At 58.1% G+C, this 22,122-nt stretch overlaps 1 protein-coding gene across 3 annotated transcripts in view; it reads right to left on the bottom strand.

Annotated features, from left to right (window-relative positions):
* Positions 1 to 561: 561 nt before the first annotated feature.
* The window catches only part of POLR1A (RNA polymerase I subunit A), a 78,151-nt gene continuing 56,590 nt past the window's right edge, over positions 562 to 22,122 (bottom strand). For 2 of the 3 annotated variants that reach the window (XM_082426758.1, XM_082426759.1), the window contains 14 exons: positions 20,057 to 20,139; positions 18,069 to 18,234; positions 17,008 to 17,229; positions 15,877 to 16,091; positions 13,751 to 13,918; positions 12,711 to 12,846; positions 12,045 to 12,202; positions 7,253 to 7,379; positions 5,816 to 5,926; positions 4,932 to 5,231; positions 3,980 to 4,180; positions 2,575 to 2,692; positions 1,924 to 2,088; positions 562 to 1,540 (listed from right to left, as the gene is read on the bottom strand). In XM_082426758.1, coding sequence (XP_082282884.1) covers positions 1,440 to 1,540; positions 1,924 to 2,088; positions 2,575 to 2,692; positions 3,980 to 4,180; positions 4,932 to 5,231; positions 5,816 to 5,926; positions 7,253 to 7,379; positions 12,045 to 12,202; positions 12,711 to 12,846; positions 13,751 to 13,918; positions 15,877 to 16,091; positions 17,008 to 17,229; positions 18,069 to 18,234; positions 20,057 to 20,139 — 2,271 coding nt within the window. In that variant the 3' untranslated portion in view covers positions 562 to 1,439. The remainder of the gene's footprint in view (positions 1,541 to 1,923; positions 2,089 to 2,574; positions 2,693 to 3,979; positions 4,181 to 4,931; positions 5,232 to 5,815; positions 5,927 to 7,252; positions 7,380 to 12,044; positions 12,203 to 12,710; positions 12,847 to 13,750; positions 13,919 to 15,876; positions 16,092 to 17,007; positions 17,230 to 18,068; positions 18,235 to 20,056; positions 20,140 to 22,122) is intronic. The other variant, XM_082426760.1, reaches the window with a different exon arrangement.

Raw genomic sequence — 22,122 nt, 5'->3', positions numbered from 1 at the left:
ATTTCTTCTTTTTTTTTTTTTGGCCACGCTGTGCAGCACGCGGGATCTTAGTTCACCAACCAGGGAGCGAACCTGCGCCCCCTGCAGTGGAAGCACGGAGTCCTAACCACTGGACCACCAGGGAAGTCCCAGGTGAACCCTGTTTCTGCCAGGTTTTCTCCAGTGTGGGCACAGGACACACAGGCTGGGTCCCGTCGTCACGTACCTGGAGCGAGCTGCATGGTGACTCTCCCCAGGCGAGGCCTCCCTTCCCAGCCCAGACACACATAGCTAGCTCCTTCCCACTGGCTTCTGCTCTCCTGGCCTCAGGGCCAGAAGCTGGCTGTGGAAGGGGGACACCACAGGGCCAGGCTGGGGTCAGAGTGGGAGGTTGCCAGGGCTGAGCTCTCTCCCTCCACGTCCTCTGCCAAAAAAACAGGAAGAGGAATCCGAGATGTGACTGCGCTGAGTAATTCCAGTCCCAGGCTCTCAAGTCACAGGCGTAGAAACCACAAACCAAAGAGTAAAGAACAAAACCAAAAAGCCCGCAGTCTTGTAGATTTTTTGCCTCCCAACAGCTAGTTCCAGTGATGTTTATTACTCAGCCTGAGTTGGAATAACATTAGACAAAAATAGAAACAGCCTCTGGTTTTACAAAGCCTCGGTACAAGTCCTCTGACTTTTCTGTCCATGCCAAGGCCCCTTGCTGCGGGTACCAGAGGTCAAGGGAGCCCGGATGACCCCGGATGGGGCAGAGCCTGCACAGGGACGCAGGCCTCAGTGCTGGCTTGAGAGCAGAGCTAGGGAAAGACAGCCGGGCAACTTGCTCAAGCGGTACAGCCCGGCTGGGGATCCAGGGTTTTATGTCTGGGGGTGAGCTGCTGGGGCCCTGAAGAGACCAGCCCCGGACTCAGGGCTGATCCGGTTCAGAAGGACACGCAGCCACATGCCAGCAGGGCCAGGGCTCTGCCCCAGGCACAGAAGCTGGGTGGGTGGAGGTCTCCACCATCCTGTGCTTGTTCCAGAGAAAGGGCCTTAGCGGGGGACTCTTTGGGGACTCTGTCCCCAGGGGCTGGCGTAGCCAGAAGGAGCAGGTCACGGAGCAGCAGGAAGCCTGCCTGCAGTCACTGGCTGCTCGCAGCACTGAGACCTCGCGCCCCTACCCTGGGGGCGCCAGGGGTTCCACCTCCAAGGCCTCCTGCAGCACAGGGGGAGGTCCGGCCGCCTCGGAGGGGCTCGGGGGACTTGGTGAACCTCGTGTGCATCCTGAGATGGGAGGGGCGAGGATGAGCAATGTGGCCACTTTCCAGGTGAAGCCGGTCCAGCCCAGAGGCCGGCTGCTTTTTGGACCCCCCAAAGTCACTGCCGGGCTCTGCACCGTCACCACGAACCGCCCGGGACTCCGGTCTCCCGGTCCTCTCCTGTGACGGGCAGGCCAGGTGGCCAGTGCGCAGGGGCTGCTATCTCAGGGGCTGCTTGAGCTCGAAGAGGCCTGTCCCGCCCTTGACGACCTTCCCGACCACAAGGCAGGCTGACGGGGACCTCAGCTCATCGCGGGATCCTGGGAGAGACACAAAAGTGCTCGTTAGGTGGCTGAGGGAGAAGTCGGGGGTGGTGGAAGGTGATGGGGGGCGGCACTCAACACTGAGGCTGGGCGGATGGGGCACCTCCGAGGCCACGACGGGTGGTGCTGAGGCTCGGGGGCTGACGGGAATGAGGCCGCGCTGCTCCTGCGTTTCAAAGAGAGGAAGACCCTCTCCCTCTCCTCCAAAAGGCAGAGGCAGCTCTCCCATCTGCTGCCCGCCCCTGCCAGCTGCTTCCCGCAGTGAGATGCCAAGATCTCCCCTGCATGCGAGGCGTGTGGAGAGGTGCCTGAGGGACGAGCCCGTCTGCCCAGAGCAGACTCAGGAGAGGGGGGGCCAAGGGCACGTGTCCACGACTGACCCATCATGGTGGCCTGCTTCAGAAACTGGAAGCTGGTCTCAAACGTCATCTGCTGCAGCGGGGAGGAGTTCGACCGGATCCCAAAGCGGTTCAGTGGCTTGTAAACACCCTCGAAGCACATGTAGTCAGCGACCAGGGAGAGATGGCGGGGGTCGACGGCGATGCCTGTCACACGGGCGGCGACCGAAGGGAGGGTTAAGCAGTGACGAGGGGACGGTGGGAGCAGCGCCACCCGACACAAGGGCGCCCCCTCCAGCTCCGTCACCTGCTCACTCAGCTCCCCAACCCCTGACCTCGGCGGGCAGCCCTCCCTCCCCGGTCACCAGTACTACGTCTCTCTCCACTTCCATCCGGCAGCGCGGGAAGCAGCCTCGCAGGACGCGAGACCCTAAAGCACTGTTTGCACTTGGGAATTGAAACCCTGAAGGCAGGATGAGGAAGCAGACTCTCCCTCAGAGGCCAGCAGACGAGAAACACGCTAGGAGGCCTCGGGGACGGGACTGACAAGACTGACCCACAAGGGACTCCCTCTGCACGGTGGCCCTGAGGATCCCCTACGGGCTCCACGCTCACCGTGTCCCTATTTCAGTTCCCTGCGGAGCGGGACTGACACCCCGGGATCTCCCGAGCGCCGCCCACAGCCCCTCTTACCGTACACGGCGAACACATCCTTGATCTCCTTCTCGATCACCCGCAGCGCGGCCTCGATGCCGTACGTGCTGGCCATGGCATGGATGTCATTGGAATAGAGGCGGCGCAAATCCAGGACCTGGGGGAGGCGGGAGGGGTTGGTTAGGAGGGCCTGGCCTTCTGCCCCTTCCTGCGGACACATCGCGCCCAGGCCGCCCTCCCTCCTTGGCTGGCGCTCAAGCGCAGCTGATGACAAAGTGGTCGCGAGGTGGCCCAGGACTAGCGAAAGGAAACAGTGTAGGCAGAGCTGCCAACAAGCATGCTGGCCGGGCCCCAAGGTCTGTCTCATCATCACCAGGGCCAGAGAAAGACTTGGTACCCGCTTTAGAGTCAACAGGAAGAAAGGTGTTTGTTTATTTAACAGAGAGACCTGTTTCCTAGGATGGAGGCTTCCCCTGGTAGGCGAGGCAAGTTCCCCAGCAGAGACCCAAACGCCTCCCCCAGGCACGGGGAGCAGGGCTGGGCCCGCTGCATGGGGGTCAGCCGGGCCCCATCAGGGGCCTGGGGCTCCAGGTCGGCTGCCCCGGGGGGCCCACGGTGGCTCTGCACCGTGGCAGGTCACCCCCAGAGGCAACAGCAGAGACCCTGGCGGCCTGCCTGGCCTCGTCTGGACAAATCCCACGAGCACGACGCGGAGCTTGGCCTGTCAGTGGCTGGCTCTCGGGAGGCCTGAGCCCGGCCTGCTCCGTCCTCTGGGAAAGCAGCCTGTGAGAGGCTCCGGGGCACAAGGGGGCCTTTGTGGGGCGGTGCTGTGCGGGGTGGGGGGGTGGGGTGGGCATGTGAGGCCGGAGAGCCTCGCCAGCTTGGTGCGCGCGGACTAGGGAAGAGTGAGCTGGTCCCGGCAACTCAGAATTCTGTGGGGAAAACTCGCGCCCACGGGTCGAGAGCACCTCGGAAGGTTCTGGGAGGCTCAGTGAAGCGGGTGGGAAGCAGGAGAGAGCCCAGAGGAGAGGTGGGTGAGCTGGTGGAGCAGGCGGAACAGGGCGCACAGGCCTCTGCCGGGCGTGGGGGGTGGGGCGGGGCCCCCTCTGCACCCAGGGCCTCCTTCACCCGGTGAAGTGAGCAGCCCCCAGGCCAGCGACTCAGAAAACTACTTCTTACAAGTCTACTTCGGGAAGGTTTTAATTTCAAGGAGAAGAAACTGTACTCAAAGTAATTTGGGAAACTCTGGGTTCCGTAAAATTAAGCAGGTTCTGTACTGCAAGCCTTACCAGGCTCACGTGCATCGGGGATCCCTGAGAGGTGGGCCGGGAGATGCAGACTCGGTTTGGGGACCCTGGGCTAGGAGCGCGAATGGCCCAGGAGGGAGCCTGAGCCGGCGTGAGGACCCGGAGGGGCCAGCAGACGACCCGGAGGGGCCACGCACCTCGGCGTACTTGAACAGCTCCGGGAGGTTGATGCCTTCTGTGTTTAAGACGAGCTCCTTCTCGTTCTTACTGTTGGTGGTTTCGTTCAGGAGGCACCTCGTGATGCCCTTGGTCGCGTAGACGACGGCGCCTTGGGCCAGGGACACTACCAGGGAGCTCATGTCAAAGTTGACCTTGATGAGAGGGAGTTTCACCATCACCTGCAAGAGAAGGGAGAGCTGGGGCGGGGGAGAGGGCCGCCCCAGACCCACCACCCGGGCTCCCCGGGAGACGCCTCTGGAGCCCCACTAGGGAACACCACGGCCATGCTGGGGCGAGCGGGTGGCGGGCCGGGCCTGTGAACGCTGGGTGCCTTCGTGGCCACACAGCAGCCATTTCCAGTCACACAGGCTGAGGTGAAAACAGCAGAGCAACGTTTTCACGGATGTCGGTGAGAACAGTGAAAATCACATCCACTCACATCACCCTTGATATCCTTTCAATTACCACAAAGCATAACACGTGTCCTTTCATGTGTGTAATCCCGGTCAAGGCTTCGTACCCACACTACCATTTAGGAACCAATGAATCGGATCAAAGGAAAGGACTAAAAAGCCAGTCTGTGTGTAGACGTCCAGGCATTCAAGCCACCGAGCCTCTCAGGGAACACTGCAATGCTGAGGTTGGGGACCAGGAACAAAGACGGTGTGAGGAGTGAAGTGTCTCTGCTGGTCTCTATGACAACTGATACACGTTAACGCACGTGTTGTATCGAGGCCTGAAGTACAACGTGAAAGCGCCCGTAGGGTCTGGTGGCTCAGATCCCCGCGCAGCGAGAGGACTGGCCCACGAGGGTGTGAAAGTCGAATGTGCGAGGCCATGACCGGGGGCAGCAGGTGCGCAGCTGTCACCAGCCTCTTTAAGGGACCTGGGGTTGAGACGAGAGCAGCCGGCGGCCACCCCGGCACTGACCTGGCACCACAGGCCGCCCTGGGTGTCGTACTGGTAGTCCTCTATGAACGGGTGGCACTCGCGCACCGCCTGCACCCGGCGCTCCACCGCCTCGGCGCCCTGGGGCTCCCGGCTGTGGGCGGGCTTCCACGGCTGCGTCAGGGGGGCGGCGGGGAGCGAGTCCTCCTCGGGGCCTGAGCCCCCCTCCTCCTCCTGCGCCGGGGCCTGGGGAACGCCTTCCCCGAGGACGGTCCCTTCCTCCTGCAGGTCGTCGTCGTCCTTGTCCTTCTCCTCCTCCTCCTCCTCACTCTCATAATCGACCTGGAGGGGGGCGGAGCGCAGGCCGTGTCACTCGGGCCCCACCAGCCGTTTGGGCCTGGCCTGCACAACAGGCACCCCTGCAGAGGCCTCAGCCGCTGGCTGATCCCAGCCCCGCCTGCTCCGTCGGCCCGGCCGCCGTCCTCCCCTCTTCCCCTGGGGATGCCAGCCCCTCAGTCCCAGGGCCCCCTCCTCTGAGCTGAACCCCGCCCCCCGCCTCTAGCTCTCTCACCCGTGAACCCACTCAGCCCTGCCTCACCGCCCTCTGTCCTGGCAGCAATTGTGGCAGTGGAGGACCAGTAACGGGGAGGAGAAGGAGGTATTTTCATGGCAAAGACAGGAGGCGGCCTGACTTCCTCTCCCTGCCCAAGGCCTCTGGGTCCTCGAATCTGATTCAGACGCAGGGACAGCCAGCCCTTGCCCACTCGCCACCCCATGAACAGCGCCTTGTCAATCGAGTGGTGCGCTGGGCAGACTGCCTTGCTTCAAGGCCCCTGATGGTTCCAGCACGACACAGAGGTGTGGCCTTATGCACCAGGGGGTGAGCCCTCATGTGTGACGAAAGTGTCACCTCAGAGTCCCCTCACCTCCTCCTCTTGCTTCTCCTTGCGTTTGGCGTCCGAGGCATCAGCGTCTCCCTCCTCAGCTTCGGCGTCCACAATGTGCCCCTCCTCTTCCTCATCTCCTTCCTGCTCTCCCTGGGGTTTGGGGACAAGAAAGAGAAAAATGAGCTCTAATACCCAGTGCTTGGTGAATCCATCTCTCCACCCCCCACACTCGCCCATCCACCTGCCTTTCTCCTTACTCACCCAGCCACCCACCTGCCCACCCACCCATCCACTCATCGTTCAGCCACCTATCACCTTCCCAACTATCCATCGACCTACCTTCCACCCCCCTACCCACCCCTGGATTCCACGCTTCCTTCTCTGCAGCCTAAATCTTTACACGTACCACCCGCAAAATCTTGCATTTAAAAAAAAAAAAAAAGAAAGAAAGTGCCAAGGCTTTTCAAGTCATTAAAAGAAAATGGTGCTAGTGTCATTCCAAGTATTTTTGTTATGGGTGGAGATGAAGAGAAAGAGTTGTCTTGGTATTTTAAAAACCAAATATTTATACCTTTCTCCTGGCCTTGGCTCTTAGTTCCTTATAGTCTCCTTCTGGGTGATTTGAGAATTAAGACTGGGCAGCCTTTCAAAGACATCCGGTGCCCATTTGTGCTTGAGTTAGCCAACTGGTAGACCCCGGGGCAGGAGACCTGGCACTCTGTCTGTCTAGGTAGGCCAGGCCCTCATCTTAGGGATGAGGAGACAGGCCCAGAGAGAGGAGGTGACATAGCTGAGGTCACCGAGCCAGGAAGGGACAGGACCAGTCTTCGTTGTGGCCCTGTCCAAGCACAGCACAGCCCTACCAACTGCCGGCTCAGATGACACCCAGGGACCTGCCCCACACTGCTCCTGGGCCTCTTGGCAGATGAGGTACCATCATTCCTGGACTGTTTTGCCTCCAGTGGTTTTTCCCTGGCTCTATCCTTTTTCGTCACTGTAGCCCAACTTCCCTGCTTCAAAATGCCTCTCTGGTCCTTTCCTAGTACTCTGTGGGCCTCAATTCATCTGGCCTAGGGAAGTCAAAGGCAGACTGAACAAAACCAGAAAAAGAACTTCCAAGACCTCGGTGGGTACCATTACTTTGAGTCTAACCTCAGGATAAAAAAAATCACTGACAGAGGGGTCCCTGAGAGCAGAGAGATGGATGACCTGGGGCCCTCACCCAGGGCCAGGCAGACTATGCTGCCCGACATGGCCTGCCACACTCAAGAAGAAGAAAATGTTGCTTTTTGGCTCTCTCAGAACAGTGGATAAATGCTAAGGTAAGCGGAGAGATGGGCCAACAGCAGGAAGGGGCTCGAGGAGCACCGAGGATAGTCACAGAGCCGTCCTAGGAGAACTGACTCAGTGAGCCGCCACCCGATGTGCTTCCCAGCCCTGGACCCTCCCCAAGGGGCCCTCAGGGGACTCGCTCACCCGACTCCTCTCCAACTCGCCTGCGTTGTCTAGATCCCGCTGGGTAGCTCTCCGCGTGTTTACGCTTCTGAAAGCTGATGCTTTACTATTCTTCTTTCTGATGGATTCCATCAGAATTTTAAAGAATCTGAAACGAGAAGAAAGCCACGCAGCCCCGTTCAGTACCAGCACCTCCATTCTCCCCTCCCTGTGGGGACAGGATGCTGTAAGGATCTCACACCACCGAAGGTGATGTCGGGGATTTCTACAGGAGACGGAGACCCTGCCTCTCCCTTCAGCTCACTTTTCCCCCTCCTGCTGTTTCTGGGTGGTATATGGCGCATCAGAAGGAACACTGCTCCACGCCCAACAGGCCCGGACTGAACACGTGCCCTGCCACTCCCAGGGTGCGTGGCCTCGATCACCACAGATGGTCTCCTGAGCTTTACCTCTGTCTTCCGGAAAACGCGGGTATTAATAGATACCATGCAGTCTTGCTTTAGGGATTAGAAACAACACCACATCCGATACCTGTCATGGGGCCTGGCAGGCTGGCTGCTCAGCAAGTGACAGTTTTTGGTGCTGTGTGGTGGCCGTCTAACTGGGGTGGCAGGGCCTGCAGCGGGAGAGGGGAGGCCAGGCCGGGACGAGGGCCGCCCCCAGCCCGCCGCCTACCACATCTCCAGGAAGTGGCACTGCTCAGGGCTGGCAACTCCTGTCTCCTCGGTGTGGGACCCCCGACAATTTGATGAGAGAAATAAGATGTGGAAGAGCTTATCGGGATCTCCAAGGCGGTGACAACTTACTTTGTGGCAGTAAATCATGTCGACAGGTTAGAACGAAAGCAATTTAAAAGGACCAACTTGAGGCAGAGCCCAGAGGACCTTTCCTGGCCCCTGGGCCCTTCCTCCTAAGTTATCTATTTAATTCTTCCTCTGGGCCTCACTCTGTCTCCCGCCCCCTGCTCCTTTCTTCATATAACCTCTCGCCTGTCTTCTGCATCAGGCCATAGCAGCACACCAGACAGCCTTCTTTTAATTATATAAAGTATCAGTTCCTCATCTGCCCAGCCAGCCATCCTGTGTTCTCCGAGCGCCTATGACGGGCCCACCATGTGCCAGCCCTGAGGGCAAAGCAAGGCTGAAAAGACAGGCACTTAAGAGCTTTAACTGGAGAAACAGGCAGGTCAGATGTTTACTATTTTGTTCATTAAAAACAAAAGACTGCTACTCTCCCTCCCTACCATTTTTTTTTCCCCCAACTTTTTAAAGTTGTACAGGGTTTTGGCTGAGTTTCTGCCCTTGGCAGAAAAAAGCCTCCTCACCACCGATCCAAGGAAGAGCCTGGTCACCAGGTGCTGTGGACAGGGACCAGAGGGCCAGACAGGGGGGAAGCCTGGCTTGACTTTAGAAAGACACAGTCCACCCGGGAGGAGGGGGCGGAAGAGATGTTTCCGAAAGGACAGGCTCTGGTTCAAGTCTCTGTTCTGCCAGAGTCTGGAGACAGAGACAGACGAGGGCCTTGACCCCGTCTGTAAGTCTTGGGACCGCCCCTGCCCCATGCCTGAGCCTGCAGCGCAGACTGCAGGGCGTGAAATGACACGGACGGGGTGTGAAGCTGGGCCGCCCCGCACACACAAGCTGCTTGTCGCCTCCCTCTGCGGTGGGGCTGCTGCCCTGGCCTGTCCCTTCAGGTGACATCACCCCTCTGAGGCTCCCCCACCAGCACTTCAATCCCCGCAACTGGCCTCAACCCGTCACCCACCTGCTCTCACCCCCTGCACGAGCATCGCTGGGCTTCTGTTCGGGCCATGTGCACCGCCATCAATTTCCCCAGCCTCCCATTGACCTGTCGGAGCCGCGCCCACGCCCACGGTGGGGTCTAAGCGCAGATGGAACCCCCCAAGAGACCTTCCCTAATCCCCCCGGTGCAAATCCTTTCTACCCTGCCTGCCTCTTCTGGTGAACAGGACCAGTGCAGAACGTGACAGAAGGTGAGAAAGGAGAATAACACCCTGAACGGTAAGTGGCAGGCATGTCACCTGTGTGCCAGAAGTTCTCCCGGGGGTACAAAGAGTCTGCCCTTCTGTGATTTTGCCCAGAGCCAGGAAACCGGAGGCCCACAGTGACTGCTCTGTGAAGGTCGTGCTGTTTGTCAGAATGTGGCAACTGAGGGGGAACTGGAGGGGGGCAGCTGCAGAGAAACCTCCGTCCCACATAAATAATTACCAACAGGGAACATGACCCCCGGCTGTTTCCAAAAGTGCCTGCCAACAGCTCCACCACCTGCTGTTTGCAGAGTCAGACTCACAGAAGCTCTCGCTGCAGACTGCCGACTCGGGTGGTACACGGCTGGGGACCGGAGGCCCGAACTCACACCCCTGCCTCCTAGCTCAGTACTCCTGCCACCTCACCACCCCGGCCCACCTTCCAGATCATTTACACACATATCCAAAGGGATGGGCACCAGGACAGATATTTAGGGGAGCTTCACGGCTTATACACCTCCATCTAGGGAAGTGCCTCTGTGTGTCTGTTTTTTTTTTCTCCAATCTGTGTCAAAAGAGTCTCAAGATCCCACAGCTGGGAAAGAAGAAGGGAAGAAAGGGAGGGAAAAGGGGAAGAGAGAGAAAAGGGGGCGGAGATGAGAGAGGAGAGAGGGGAAAAGGGAGAAAGGAAAAAGAAAACGCTCCCGGTGTGGGGGGGGGGGTCCCCTCTTCTGAAGGCACACACCCATCCCCGTGCGGTCTCCAGGGGGCCTGCGTGAGGCTGCTTCGCTGCCCAGGCCTGGCAAAGGCAGCCCGACCACAACCCCTTCCACGAGCTGCTCCCTCTCTGGCCCCCCTGCCCAAGTCACAGGGCAGCTCCACCAAGCGCGACTACACATGGCTTTGTTCATCACAGCTTTTCAAGTGCACAAGCCAAATACAAAGAAGGAGTTGACTAAGTCTTTCACCACTGGGAAAAAGCCAGGGCTCTTCCTTACCAAGAAGAAATTTTTAAAAAGTGATGAATTCTCAATTCCCCAAGGCAATGTAAAGAGGAAGAACTCTGAGCACAGCCTGGGGCACGCCTCATGCGACCTACCTGCTTGGCAGGCCCACACCTGAGATGCATAGAAATGGGGCAGATCGCCGACCCCGCCTGCTCTCGGTAATTCTCAGGAGGCCACGTGATCCGAATTCCTATTTCTCAGAAAAGGGCCGCCTGGCCAGCACCAACAGCAGCACGCTTGGGAGTGACGTTCCTCCCGGTTAATTAATGAGCTGGCAGCTGGGACACAGACAGGTCTCCTGTGACGTGACCCAGCACCCCGACAGCACTGGGCCTGCCTGATAAAACGAGCCTCCTCCACCCAGGCGAAGAGCGACATAGGTGCTTCCGAGGCCCAGCAAGCTCCCCCGTCCAAAGGGCTGAGTTCACGTCCAAGCTCATCTACCACAGCACCCGCCATCCTACGTGCCACCTGCTCAGGGGGCCAGGCTGCAGCCAGTCCACATCTTCAGGTGAGGGCAGGACAGTCACTCCCTCCCAGCCACACTGCCCTGGGGCCCAGCCTGTCAGTGGGCATCACTCAGTGAATATTTGTGGGATGACTGAGTGCACGGACGTCCTGCCTCAACTCTGCCATCAGTTCTCTACTTCCAAGCAGCTCCGGAAGACCTGAGGGCTGTTCTAGACTGAAGACAGTGGTTGGTGGTCCGTGGCCAAATCCTGCTGACATATGGGATCTATTTCAGCCTCACCAGGCTTTTTTTTTTTTTTTTTTTAATTAATTTAGTTAGTTAGTTAGTTTTTTGGCTGTGCTGCGTGGCATGTGGGATCTTAGTTCCCTGACCAGGGATCGAACCTGTGCCCCCTGCATTGGAAGCGGAGAGTCTTAACCACTGGACCACCAGGAAGTCCCCTCACCAGGCTTTTAAAAAGATATGAATTAGTTGCCAATGCTTACAAATTAGAGGAGATTTATCTATAAAAAGTAAAAGCAAGCAAACAGCCAAAGAAAGAAAAAAGACAGGCGGTTTTCTTCTTATTTTTCTGAATCAGAAGGTCTGGCCACCCTGGCCCACACCCCCGCCCGCTTGAGGCCGGTGGCGTGCTCTCCAGCCGGACGGGGGCCCCCAACCTGCCTCACCGGCCTTCTCACCTGCCGGCCCCGCAGCCATCTGAGTCTGCGCACCACGATCCAGGGTCAGGTGGCCGGTCAGAAGTGCCTCGCTGGCTCTTCCTGGCTTCCCCAGCCCCAGTATGACCACCCTCCTACTCCTGTGCACTCAGCACTGTGGGCCGTGCTTTCCAATGTCCAACAGTGACTTGAACTGGAGAGAAAATGGACGTTCCTTCTCCCCACCAGAAGGGAACCCGAATTTCTCTAAGCAGCTGAAGGTAACCCCAGTTATAGACCTGTGTTTAGGAGCAGCATGCTGGCAGTACACTGCTCCTTCCTCACAGAATATAAACGTATCAGGAACCACATCATGACAGGAATTAACACCACGTGTCTGACGTCACAGCAGCACCACTGCGACGGAGCACTGTTCTCTTTACGGTACATGAACTCCTCCATCTCAAAGCCTACAAACCCGAGTACACGAGACTCATGGGCCAGAGAGAAGAATAGGGGGCAGAGGTGGGAATGTAGTTAACGCAGTCATACCCACAAGCCAGATTAGGCTGCAGGACCTGTTCTTTTTCTAAACACCTCCTTTGAAGGAATCATTCGGGCAAAAGCACCCAGTCTCTGGGAGTCCTGTGGCCAGAAGCCCTCAAGGTCCATGACAAAGTCAAGCAATAAGCACAGCCTGAGTCCTGACCTTGTTTCCATGAAATGCAGGATGTCCTCGGGTCTCAGGCACTTTTCCTGCTGGTAGTACGCGTGTGGCAGGAACTGAAACCGCAGCTGGTACACCCGGAACTTGTTCTGTCTCTCCCCCATAGAGAAGGACTCCTGGACATCAATTTTCTCCAACACCTAGAACCAGATTGACAGACAGAAACTAATTTTGCCCAAAGCCTGGGACTGAGCATTACAAGTGGGTTATGGGAAAACTGAGAGTTTGCAGGGACAGGGGCTGGGACCACAGGCCAAAATCCCAAAGAAACTCCAACAAGCTCTGCTGCTGTAGATCCCTGGAGGGGTGGGGAGAGAGACCCCCCCACCCTGTAGGCACACCTCCAGAGAACGGCCTGAGGCTGTAGGGCGCAGGCTCCAGCGGGGCCGGTAAGCTGACCCAGAAAGTGCCCTTATTCTTAAGGCACGGAAGAATGCTGCAGACCAGTGATTACCTTTAAAGCTTCCTGATCCATCCCTGCTTAGCAGCTGCAGAGAAAGCCTCCCTCTCGCTGGGTGGAGTTGAGCAGGGTCTGAACAGCTGGCAAAGGCTGTTCTGCCCGGATGGGAGGACAGGTGGGAGGATGGGTGGGAGGATGCAGGAAAACGCCTGCAGCCAGCCTGCACTGGGTCCCAGGGAGACAATTACCTCCCCGAGGCACACCCTGGTGAGCTGCTTCTTCAGGCTTTTCACTTTCTTCAGCGCTTTCTTGGTGCTGAATACAGGCACGCTCATCATGGGCGTCTTGATGTTGGCGCTGGCCACCATGAGAATCTCCCTCAGCCTGGCACAGAACAAGGGCGCATCTGATCGTAAGAGGCACCCGGATTCTGTATTGTTGCGAGGCCTTTCTCATAAAGATGTCACAGTTCTTTCAGGATCTGCCAGAGACCACAGGATCTCGTGGGGGAGATATGCTGATCAGGGAGTCCCAGCTCTGGCCCCGCGTGTGACAGCAAGGGACTCTTCTGTCAGCTTCCTCCACCGGAGCACGAGCTCCTCAAGGACAGGGCTGTGTCTTCTTCCTGTTTCCTACCACCTGTGCCTCGCATTACAGCATGGGTGCTTACTGAACCAATGAGAGATGCAGGGAAGGGAAGCAGCGTCTGCGGCGCTCCCACTGGGCACAGGGACCACGGCTAGACCTCGGCCATGGCTCAGTCAGCCTGCAGGGCCCGACTGCACGGTGCCCCCCGCCCTCCTCCCCACCACGGGAAGCTGAGGTGCCTGAGTCACTCTGCTAGAAAGTAGCCGGGCCAGGCAGGTGAGCCTGATCTCTGTTCTTTCCCCTCGCCCAGCGGCCATCGTCCTGCAAGGTGCATACTTTTACCTGAAGGGCCAGGGCCCCTTTGGGTCATGTTCTAGGTGAGTGGTGCCCCCGAAGGTGGGCAACCAGACGGCCTGACCCCAGGAGTATGTAGTTTCACAAGCATCCCGGGTAACTTGGATACAGGAGTTGGTGGAGAGATAATGGAGATGCTAAGAGGCCTGGGCTTGGATCCAACCACTGCAGCCACTGGGCTCTGGAGACTCCAACCCTGACCCCCGCTTTGATGAGACCCTGCCCCCCCCGCCCCCCCCCCAACACACACTCTCTCTCTCTCTCTCTCTCTCTCTCTAATGAAATGACCTCCTCCCCAGGAGCAGGCTAGGACAGACCTAGCCCCTGCCCCCTCGCAGTGCCCCACCTGGGAATGCCCAGGGTGACATTCATCTCGCCTCTGCCGGCAAAGTGGAAGGTGTTCAGGGTCATCTGTGTGGAGGGCTCCCCGATGCTCTGTGCGGCCAGCAGGCCCACGGCCTCTCCCGGGTCACACAGCGAGCGCTGCCACTTCAGCTGCAGAAGAGTCCTCAGCCTGGAGATGGGGCAGGGGAAAGCAGGAGTCGGGGGCACAGACACTACCTGCCCGTCAGGAGCTGTCGATGTCACCCGCAAGCAGGGTACATGGACCTGTTACCTCTCCCTCTTTCTAGGCTTGTTTTTTCCTAAGCAAATGGTCCTTCTAAGCCTTAAATTCCAGCCAGTGACCCTGAAATGTCCTAAATGACACAGCACAGAGCCCAGCTGGGTAGCTGAAGCTCTAGATGTCCATGCTCGGACTGTTCACGTTCACCCTGAGAATGTCATGGAACTAGTGAGCTCACTATTCACGTTTCCCTTTGTTAATTCTTTTTTGCCCACTGGTTGTGACAGCTTGGAGAGGGCTTACACCTCCCTCTGTACAAACTAGGAAGAGGTTCACTGAGCACTTATGGGGATATTGGGGGGGAGGCGGGAAGGGGTGCTTACTTTCCTAATTAGTGCAAATGGCTACAGGCCACATTGGAAATGTGCGCACTCTACAATTCCGTAATTTACTAACCCTTCTTCCTATGAATGCCGGCCCTTTTAGAACAGCCAAGGAACACTGTATTACCCCGGAACATAGGACAAGGAAGTGGCGCAACAAACAGAGACTAAACGGGACATTACGTTTGAACACAGAGGAAGGTAATAAAACTACGTTTCTATGCAAGTTCTTTTCAAAAGTCAGACTTTCTGTGGCCCTGATGTGTCTTCTCTCCCTATCACTTCAAACCAGTGAGGTTTGACTGCCTATCAGTATTCCCGACAGGAAAAACCTTTAAATACTTCCAGAACTTTGGAGTTGCACCCAGAGCTTGCTGCTTGCTAACAGGTCCCCTGTGAGAGCCACTGCAGCATACGCTGCCTCCCTATCTCGGCCCTCTGAACCCAAGAGATGCTCCCCAGGGCCAAGCTTGCCCCACTCCGGATGCAGCACAGCTGGAGGGAGGACCCACATGGTCCTTCTGAAGGTAAAGGGCAGCATCCTGAGCTGTAGGGAGGCAGGCGAAGGGGGCTGGGGAGCAGGGTCTTGCTCTTTCAGGGAAAGCCCGGCTGGTAGCTAAATCACAACCCAGCATGATTTACTCCATCTTCGGATCTCTGAGGCCTGGCTGGAGAAAGTACTTCAAAGGATAAAAAGTAAGAGCCCTGTCTCTGCCCTCCAGGTCCTCCACCCAAGTGTTCTTCTTTGCTCATCCCCCTGCTGCAGTCCTACTCCCTGGACCCTCAGCCTCTCCGTGCACCTGGCTGGGTTCCACCGGGTGCAGCACAAGCAGCCAGGCTACAGCGGATGATCTCAGGCTTCCGGCTCTGCAGGCCAGGCTTAGTGAGCGGAGTGGGAAGGATCCCTGGATGACTGCTCTGAGACCGACGCCCCAGCAGGCATTCCCTGGGGGCAGTTTTGATGTTTTAACTCACTGTGGCTCAGTGCTGGTCCAAGCCTGGCTTCCCACTTGCCTAGGCCACGAGATTTCTTTTTCCTGTCTTATTTCTTTGTGAATAAGTCTAAGCTCAGGACTCCATGGGGTCCTTCTTCCTTGACGCTTCGAAACCCAAAACTCAAAGGATCGCTGGACTATTCAGACCAAACTCCTTAGGAAAGGCTAGACTGTGGTGTCACAGGGGAGAGAATGGTCTGTCCCGGGTCACAGGGTTGGCAGCTGCTGACCATATTCCCCGATTCTCACATAACCGTGCCCACCACACCACACTCAAGAGAGGCGCCACCTGTGCAGGGCTCTGTCCCCACAGAGCGCTCTTCTCTGTCGTGGCCCAGGTGGGGGGTGCACTCCTGCCTACCTGCTCTCATCCGTCCCACAACCCTCAGGGCCTGCAAGGTGCCCTCTGTTTCACTTCCCTCCTTCTTGCTGGAGTCTTGAACCCAGGAGGCTGCCAGAGTGGGCAGGGAAGGGCCTGAGAAGCAGATTCTCCCTCTGCCTGTGCTGTGCAATAAATCAATGTCATTACCTGTCCAGAGAGAGCTCCGATTTCTCGTAACTCTTCTCTGCTTGAGCTGCCCACTCGCGACTGTAGCCATCCACCTTCTTTTCAAACGTTTCTGACACTGATGCAAGGTAGATGTCTGGGCGCCAGACAGACAGACTGGGGTCAGGACAAGGAGCCGCCTTCTTCTGGTATTTCCTCCGGCTTTGCTCGTCTAACTCAGCCCACATCCTCAACATCTGAAAGGAAGGATGGGCCTCAGCTACGCTGGAGGACACCAGGAATAGGCTTCTCTTCCTGGGAGGTCCAGTAGGATAAGGAGGATCAAAGGCACTGGCTTCAAATGAGAATAGGGGAAAGAGACAGAAACCTGACGGCAATGAGAAAGCCATCTCGACATCTGAAACACGGAGAAACCGAACCCATCCCAGGGCGCACTGCGTGACCGTGACTCTACAAGCGATTCGTCCTGGCCCTTCAAGCACGGGCAGGGTGACCACGTAAGTTACTGTCCAAACTGAGTGTCTTCTAGCGTAAAATGGGGCACTATTAATAATAATACTGGGATGAGAGGCAAAGCCAGGGCTGTCTCAGGTCAACAAGGACACAGTCACCACAAGCCAGGTGACTGGGCCGGATCCCTGTTTGTCCCCCACCCAGGCTTTCACACGCTCGATGCCCCAAAGCGGTCCCACAGCAACTGCTTCAAAGCGCTCCCCTGCCTCCCGGCTCCCAGCTGTGCTGGGCTGATGGGAGGTCCCAGAAGCAGAAGGGCATGTGGGAGGAGAGTGAGGCTGGGCATTCATCCCCCGCCCTCTCTAACGGACCTCGGAGCCCAGAACTCTTTGCTGAGGGCTCCTGTCAGCTGGCCTCTGCCCACGGCCACCCTCTCCACTCCTGGTGACTGTTCATGCCTGTGGGGGGCGGGTGGAAACCCAACTTACCAGCCCTAGTTCGTTTCCTGGAACCCTGTCCACACCTCTGTAAAGATTCCCTTCCTTAAATCCCTATTTGAGCGCCATGTTTCCTGACCAGCACCGAATGAAGCCAGATTTCATGACTGCACCTTCCACCGGGAAAACAACTCCTCATCCCCTCAACCCCTGACTGATCGCCCACCCCCACCCCACCCCCCCGCCCCAACCCCAGCACTACCTGGTGAGTCTCAGGGCTGCGGCCGTTCTGGTTTGTGCCCTCGAGGTTCAAGGCTTTCACAGCTGCTTGAATTTTCTGGGAATAATTCAAGAAGGCGCCTTTTCTCAGCAGGGTGTTGGAATGCTTGCTTTGCCATTTTTTGATGGCTTTGAAGTGGCGGAGAGCTTTCTGGGGATCTGCTCTGGATAAAACTTCATGGAGGTGCTTCGACTTCATTATCACCTAAACAAACAGACCACACAGACAAAACCGAAGAGATGAGGGCGTAACACAAGGGCCATGTCACACAACTTCACAGGACGGAGGTGGCCCGTGTGGAGCCCTCACGATGCCCCTGGGGGGTCTGAGCACCCACTGCTAACCAGGGCCCTCACTCTGTGCCAGTCAGACTTGGCAGCTGGCGGTCTCAGGAGCTGAGGTCACGAGGGAGAGACCGTGACACTCAGAGTCCCTCCCGAACATGGCGCCAGGATGGGAAGGAGCCAACCCCAGAGCACAACCTTCGATTCGACCACCTGCTTCATGACCTTGGACAGGCCATGTCAGTGTCAGTTTCCCAATCTGCAAAACAGGGTGACTGCTGAGCCAACGGTGACGATCGCTCTCGGGGCAGTAAGGTGTGGTATGAAAACCGCGGGCTAGTGTGTCAGAGGGCCTGGGTGCAGACACAAGCCCTGCCACTCACCAGCTCGTCACTTAAACCCTGACACTCAGCTGCCTTGGCTGTAAAATGGGCAGAGGGCCACCTGTGTCCCCAGGCTGCAGGGAGGAGGAAGGGAGACAGCAGCCATGGTGCGCTCTAGTTTAGGGCCCAGCACAAGGCAAATGCCCCACGGTGCAGTTTTCCTAGACGTATGCGTGCCTCTCTGCCATCTCACGGGACGAAGCACGCAGAGGGAGGGGCTCTGACATTGTCAGGCGTTCCAAGGCACCGCCTGGTGCTTTTGCACTCTTCCCACTCTAGTTTTCAGCGGCCACTCTGAGTGGCAAGGCTCAGGGCGGGAGGCCCACCGCACGGCCCCCGCCCCACGACCCACAGGCGCCGGGGGCCGGCACACTACCTCATAGTTGCTGGCGAGGAAGGGGAACTGCTTGGGCTGCAGGAACTGTGTCTTGGGGATGTCCAGGCCGTCCTCCCCGTACAGGAACTGCACCACGCTGCCGTCGCTGTCGCGGACCGTCAGGTCGTACTGGACGACCAGCCCCTCCAGGTGCTTGATGATGCACCTGTACAGAGACCACTGGCTCAGCGCCCACCGCGCTTACCACCTCCCAGGGCAGCCTCTGATGGAGCGGATGGAGGGCAGAAAAGGGGACTGCTGTTCTGCAGCCAGGCAAGCCCCCAGCACAGGCTGGCTCCCATGCCCAGGCTCTGAGCTACAGCACCTCGAGGCCAGGGGCTGCAGCCACGTGTCTGAGGAGGTTGGCTGCCCCGCTCGACCCTGGCTCCCATCTCCAGCCCCAGCTGCTGGGACCACTGCCTGCTTTGTCGCTCCCTGGCATGGCAGAGCTCCCCAGGGACCAGTGTCCTTAGACCCAGGAGGCAGGCAAAGCAGCGGGGCTGTCTCCCCACCCAATGCTTCTCTCACGCCATTAGTCCAGAGACTGTCAGGGACAAAGGGGACCTTAGGAACTACATGCTGATGTGATAGCCCTAACCCGGTGCCTTTTTTCCTCAGTGCTCCCAGCAGTCAGCTGCCTCCCTCAACCTGCCCCCTCTGCTGCCTTGGTGTTGGCCTTAGCTTACTTCTCTGGCCACCCTGCCTTGGTTTCTCCTCCTGCCACCTTCAGAGGGGGTTTCCTAGGAGCCACTGTTCCCCTGAGCTCCAAGGACAGAGCTCGGCACTATCTTCTTGGCACCCAGCCCAGGGCCTGGCAAGGCTGGAGCTGAGCACTCATGTCCCTTTGCTGAAGATGCTGAGGTGCCACTCACCTCACAGGGCCGCAGCTCTCAGCACCAGCCACGGCCCCGGAGGCTGCATCTCCAGGCCTCTCCCGAGCTTCAGGCCCCCTCCCTGGAACGTGTCCCCTTGATTATCCTGCCGCTGCCCCCTCACGCCAGCCACACTTTCTCTCTCCCCTCTGCAGCGTCTTTCTTTCTGTCCACCGTGCCACTGTGCTGCCACTCAGGCCTGACGCCTCCTGCCTCTTGTGCATTTCAGCAGGTTGCCCCACGTCTTTGCCGCGTCGGCTTCTCCCTTTCCGTCGCCACCCACAAGAGGCAGCCTTCCATCCAGCCTACAGCCCCTGCTGTCTGAAGGAAGGCACGCGCCCTTTCTGCCATGACCCTCCACGGGCAGAGGGGTCCTGCGGACCTTTGTGCCCTTTGCCCCAGCGGCCGCCGCTCTTCACTCCAGCCGGGATCCCTGACACCCTCCTCTTCCCTGCCCTGCATTCAGATGGCTCCACACAGATCCCCCCACCCCAAGACTTGCGTGATCACTCGTTTCCTAGCTTTTTCTACACTCCACAGGTATCCTTGAATGATTTAAGAGGATGGAGGTGGCGTGTAACCCCTGCTCACAGGTGGATCTGGCCCTGTAATCCATGCCGGATGCAGGAACTCAGGGCGCCCCAGCCCAGACCTGCTTGTGTAATCTCCTCTCTGGGAGGAAAGGGAACACGTAGCTTCTCTGACTGACCTGTTTGGGCAGGTGGAAGGTTGAAGCTTAAAACTGAGACCGGCCTGGCTCCGAGTGCCAGACTCAGGGGGCCTGGAATCCTCTCTGCCCCAACCGCAGAGCCCTCCCGGGGCGGGGCGGGGGACCAACTCATCACCACCCAGGACCTTTCCCCCTGGGAAAGGCGCACACGCCGACGCACGGGCCCTTCCTATAAACCTCTGAGCTCACACTTTACCAGTCCTCTAGGAGGGGAAGAATATCTGCTATTTTCTGTCTTGGGCCACCCATGGGCATTTTTTTCTAGCAGTTTTTTCATCCAAAGGGATCTTAAGTGAATTGTCAATGAAAATGTGAAAAAAATGACAGAGGTGAATGGACCTGCGACGCTGATGCCACCTAAAGGTGGCAGAGCAGGTGCTCTTTACCTTTGGAGGTAGCCGGAGCGGCTGGTCTTCACAGCGGTGTCCACCAGACCCTCTCGCCCGGCCATGCAGTGGAAGAAGAACTCCTGTGGGAGAAGCGGGGACCCAGGTCCCAGGGGTGGCAGTGAGGACAGTGTGCTTCCTAAAGGGTGGCTCAAGCCAGTGCCCCTGGCAGCTGTGACGTCTCCCACGGCCCCAGGGACTTCTGCCCTCCCCTGGGGTTGCCTCTGTCTTATTCTGCCCGAGCGCAGAGGGACAAGTGGAACAGAAGTGCCAGCTCCCATTCCCAGGAGTCCGTCCTCAGTGCCATGTCCCACACTCCACACGCACCCCACTTTCCAAACAGAAATGGCACTGGTGCCTTCATCATGTAGTAGTGTTTTCCAAAATTCCACAACGAGAAATGGGTTTATCACAGTAATCAGCAAACACGTACATACATACACACACGTGCCGATAAAGATAACATGACTCGAGCTAAAACTCTATGAAATGACCCCATCCCTCACCCTGATGCTTTCTTTACCACCCTACTCTGTTTCATCCCATGACGTCAATCACTGCCTATTACAATGATTTCATGGTTCACTAAGGGGTCGCAACCAGAGTTCAGAACTCTCTGGTCTACGCCAGCTCTCCACCACCCTCTGCCAGAGGCCACGGATGACCACTGGAGGGTCCGCGTGGGACTGAGGGAGGAGCCCTGGGAGCAGCTGGTGGCCCTGACACGAAGGGTCGCTCCCGTTCACAACCTGGACTTAGTTGTCTGACCACAAGAGGCGTCCTCGCAGAGACGCACTAGACCAGGGAACAGGAGGTACTAACAGTCGAAAAGCCATTTCTGCCAAGTGTGAGGAGAAAAACCTCTCTCTTAAGGGAGAGTTTTGTCGCTGACCGAGGAAAAACTAGACATTCGCTACAGCTGGTCAATTTCCCCAAGGTCAGGGAGGAGGCGGGGAGGCTCTCTTAGGGAAGCGGGGAGGCTCTCTTAGGGAAGCGGTACAGCTGGTCAATTTCCCCAAGGTCAGGGAGGAGGCGGGGAGGCTCTCTTAGGGAAGCGGGGAGGCTCTCTTAGGGAAGCGGTACAGCTGGTCAATTTCCCCAAGGTCAGGGAGGAGGCGGGGAGGCTCTCTTAGGGAGGCGGGGAGGCTCTCTTAGGGAAGCGGTACAGCTGGTCAATTTCCCCAAGGTCAGGGAGGAGGCGGGGAGGCTCTCTTAGGGAGGCGGGGAGGCTCTCTTAGGGAAGCGGTACAGCTGGTCAATTTCCCCAAGGTCAGGGAGGAGGCGGGGAGGCTCTCTTAGGGAGGCGGGGAGGCTCTCTTAGGGAAGCGGTACAGCTGGTCAATTTCCCCAAGGTCAGGGAGGAGGCGGGGAGGCTCTCTTAGGGAGGCGGGGAGGCTCTCTTAGGGAAGCGGTACAGCTGGTCAATTTCCCCAAGGTCAGGGAGGAGGCGGGGAGGCTCTCTTAGGGAGGCGGGGAGGCTCTCTTAGGGAAGCGGTACAGCTGGTCAATTTCCCCAAGGTCAGGGAGGAGGCGGGGAGGCTCTCTTAGGGAGGCGGGGAGGCTCTCTTAGGGAAGCGGTACAGCTGGTCAATTTCCCCAAGGTCAGGGAGGAGGCGGGGAGGCTCTCTTAGGGAGGCGGGGAGGCTCTCTTAGGGAAGCGGTACAGCTGGTCAATTTCCCCAAGGTCAGGGAGGAGGCGGGGAGGCTCTCTTAGGGAGGCGGGGAGGCTCTCTTAGGGAAGCGGTACAGCTGGTCAATTTCCCCAAGGTCAGGGAGGAGGCGGGGAGGCTCTCTTAGGGAGGCGGGGAGGCTCTCTTAGGGAAGCGGTACAGCTGGTCAATTTCCCCAAGGTCAGGGAGGAGGCGGGGAGGCTCTCTTAGGGAGGCGGGGAGGCTCTCTTAGGGAAGCGGTACAGCTGGTCAATTTCCCCAAGGTCAGGGAGGAGGCGGGGAGGCTCTCTTAGGGAGGCGGGGAGGCTCTCTTAGGGAAGCGGTACAGCTGGTCAATTTCCCCAAGGTCAGGGAGGAGGCGGGGAGGCTCTCTTAGGGAGGCGGGGAGGCTCTCTT

Source organism: Balaenoptera physalus (genome assembly GCF_965194825.1).
Source record: "Balaenoptera physalus genome assembly, chromosome: 15".
Classification (NCBI taxonomy): Eukaryota; Metazoa; Chordata; class Mammalia; order Artiodactyla; family Balaenopteridae; genus Balaenoptera; species Balaenoptera physalus.
The sequence above is the reverse complement of the archived record's forward strand: the minus strand, read 5'-3'. Positions and strand labels throughout refer to the sequence as shown.